Source organism: Austrofundulus limnaeus, unplaced genomic scaffold (assembly GCF_001266775.1).
Source record: "Austrofundulus limnaeus strain Quisiro unplaced genomic scaffold, Austrofundulus_limnaeus-1.0 Scaffold92, whole genome shotgun sequence".
Taxonomy (NCBI): Eukaryota; Metazoa; Chordata; class Actinopteri; order Cyprinodontiformes; family Rivulidae; genus Austrofundulus; species Austrofundulus limnaeus.
Window position 1 is genome coordinate 1,438,914 of NW_013952494.1, and position 3,304 is coordinate 1,442,217.

The following is a 3,304-nucleotide window of genomic DNA, read 5'->3' on the forward strand; positions in this document are numbered from 1 at the left end:
CACACACACACACACACACACACACACACACACACACACACCTACACATCATTTTTAAGACTTTCCCATCTTAACAGGACAGCAAACACCCCTGACACCCTTTAAAGGTACACACACACACACACACACACACACACACACACACACACACACCAGTGCATGTCTACATTCTGCAGCAGGTGGTATGTAATAGGTTGTAGGCAGAAAAGTGATTGTCAGGCAGGAATTTCCCACAATAATTACAGGCTGTTAGGTTAATTTCCCAGTGACAGACTACCATCTCTCCATGTACAGTAAACACAGTTTTAGGAGCCATAATCTTTCGTACAGTAGTGTCAACCAGGCTGCTAACACAAGCAAAGCTAAAAATCAGCAGCTGTTAGCTCCAGATGTTAGCTAAACAAGAAAAATGCATTTTCATACTTTTGTTTCTGTAAAGCAAAATGACATTGTATATAAATGTTTATACTTCTTTCCTTTGGAGCTATTTATTTGGACAATTTTAGGTAAGAATTTGATGCAACTCGATGATTATCTTCAGACAAATGAGGCGACACACAATAGAAGTAAGTCATTAATTACAACAAAGAAGAAAGCTGTAAAAATTGGCATAGTAAAATGTTTCATTTAGAACTAAACTGTCCTGTGAAAAAACGCATCGTGCCACTAAATGCACTTTGAACGTTCCCACACTTAGACACAAATGCAGAGTGCACATTCAATCAGGTATTACAATGATATTCATTTAAGCAGGCTATACAAATGCAAATGCGTGTCACATGAGCCAAGGCACTCTGGTTGTGAGGTTCGACATCACAGGAACACTGTCAGTGTGAGACACTTTGATAAAGCCACATCAAAGACGAGAGGAGAAGATGCATTCAGGACCTTGAACAAAAGCCCTCCTTGCAGAGCACCTGTAACTGGCTTAGGAAACCACAGGAAGGCATAAAGAACAGGTTTGAAGCAATGCATGTCTATAAGTGGCCATTATGAAGCCCAGATTAATCTGAACATAAACAGATACAGAAGAATCAGCTGGTGAGGTGATAGCTTTACATCTAAACCTGAGCAACTTCAAGAAAAATGCTTTAAAGTGTATCTCTGCATCTAATGTCACACTTCTACAGTCAGTCCCATCCATAATCTCTAGTTTAACACTCCTATGTCCCCAAAATTCCCTTTACCCTCTTAGCTTTTTATTCAGTCTTTCTAGTTTTCATCCATCATTCCCTTTGATCACTCTGTTGACATTTCATGCATCCACATTTACCCTTTTCATAACCCTTGTTCAGTTTTTTTTATATTTTTACTTCTAAAATCCCATTTCTGTTTGATTTCTCCACATCTGTTCTCGCAGTTCATATTTATCTGTTTGCTCTCAACATGTTAACAAGACAGTGCTGAGTTGTTTTTTTTTATCTTCACACACTTTCTTTGGCGCCCTTTTCTCTCGTGCCTGTGCCACTCTCTGCTGCGTCTCTCCAGCATTGTGCTCCCGCTTTTTCCCTGTCTCCATTTTTATCCTCCACTCTTTGTACATCCCTACTCTTCCAAACCTCTAAGCTCCCCTCTGAGAGTGTTGTGCTGGCAGCTTTGCCCCACTTTTCTTTATTTTTCAGCTGTAAAAAATTCCCACAATTTATTCTAGTCACTGCTAAATACAAGGTGTTCATCTTTCATTTTGTGTCCTCTTTTTTTGGAAAGCAAGAGGATAGCAGAAGGGCTGCCTGACATATTTTACCACCTCTCCCAAGGCATCTATTTTTTAGTTCAATCCCAGTCTGTCGTCTCTTGTAAGCTTTTTTCTTTTTACCTTTAGCAGGCGCACAGATGGCAGGAAGGCTGCATGGCACAGTTTTCGGATGGTCCAGTTGAGTGGTCGTGGCGCATCCAGCTGGTTCATGGTGTCCACTCTTCACGCTGCAGCCACTGGTGCCCGGCAGCTTTCCCCGGCACCAGGATTAATTCTACCCCACCAGGGGGGCAAAAATGGGAGAAGGTCTCCAACTCCAACAGCCGAAAAACACACAAGTCCCAGGGCATGACCCTCGACGGACAACCATCAGCCACCGCTGCCACCACCTTGAAGCCTTGACTTCTCCAAGCAGCGAATGCTCTCGCTCTTCTCACCCCTTCCCTGCCCTCCTCTCCTCTCCAGCGCCTACAGATCCAAAGAATCCAGAGGCAAGTCAAAACCAGTGCACCAGGAGCATCTGATCCCTCTCCTGCAAGTAGCTGAAGTGGGTTCAGCTCTGGCACTAAAGGACCCAGAGCTTTTCTCCAAACGACAAAGCAGAGCGTAGCAATGCCCAACAGAGATGAGAGCACATAGTGTGACAGAGATGCAGGTAGGGAAAGAGAAGGAGGAGAGATGGAGATGTGGAGAGAGCAGAGATGAGCAGTGCAGTATAGCACAGAGGGGAGAGGAGAGGAGAGGAGCGCAGAGCGCATAGGCAGAGCACAGACTTAGATTGGAAGCAGCTCCCGTCTCTGAGAAAAAAAAGAAAAAAAACAAGAGGGAATGGAAGAGAGACAGAGAGGATGGAGGCAGGAATGAAAAAAAAACAATAAAATCCAGTATTACAGATGAACTCGCTGAAACTGAGCTCATGGAGAGAGGACGCAGGGAAACAGCATCCTCCTGGAGATGGAAACAACAAAGTGATGGAGGGATGCAGAGAAAGGAAGAAAAAAATGGAGATGTAATGATGCACCGTGTGGTGGTCGTATGGGGAATGGGTGCAGCGGAGTCAGAGCTCTGTCTTAAAGAGTGAATTCAGATGGAGACAGAAGATGGAAGCACATTAAACAAGTTGGTGAGGGTGGGAAAAGAGAGGCGTGCGACCTACTTTGCAAATACGCATGAGAGACATCATAATTATGCAGAAAATTCTCCAAAGTGGATGAAAACATTAAAGATGAGACTGACGATGTAACTGTCACATTGGATAAACTCATTTTGGACTGCTTCCTGGCATCCATGCCTCCCCCTCTCTCATTTGAGGAAATTCATTATGTAAAATGATGGAAGGCATCCTGCTTTAGCACAAATATTAAGTTGCAGTTAAAGACAATACTCTTTCTACTTTTTAAATTTCTTTATCTTGTTTGACACAAGGAACAATTTGCATACAATAAGCTAAATTAGCTGTTTTTGTTTCAATAATGAGTAGCTGATATGATCATGCATCACTTACATTTTTGCTTTTTTACATCAATACGGTTTTGTGTTAGAGCCAATTACATGACTGAGACAAGTGAATGTAATTTAATTAAAAAAACATTAAACTTCCTAAACACA

General features: G+C 42.5%; 1 protein-coding gene across 14 annotated transcripts in view; it reads right to left on the reverse strand.

Annotated features, from left to right (window-relative positions):
- Positions 1-3,304, reverse strand: part of trpm3 (transient receptor potential cation channel, subfamily M, member 3) — a 166,971-nt gene that overhangs the window by 134,309 nt on the left and 29,358 nt on the right. For 3 of the 14 annotated variants that reach the window (XM_014012555.1, XM_014012550.1, XM_014012548.1), the window contains exon 1: positions 1,817-2,811. The exons of 8 other annotated variants lie outside the window; for them this stretch is intronic. In XM_014012555.1, the coding sequence (XP_013868009.1) occupies positions 1,817-1,906 (90 nt within the window). In that variant the 5' untranslated portion in view covers positions 1,907-2,811. Of the gene's footprint in view, positions 1-1,816; positions 2,813-3,304 lie in introns of those variants that run through there. 3 more of the 14 variants (XM_014012558.1, XM_014012557.1, XM_014012551.1) reach the window with 2 other exon arrangements.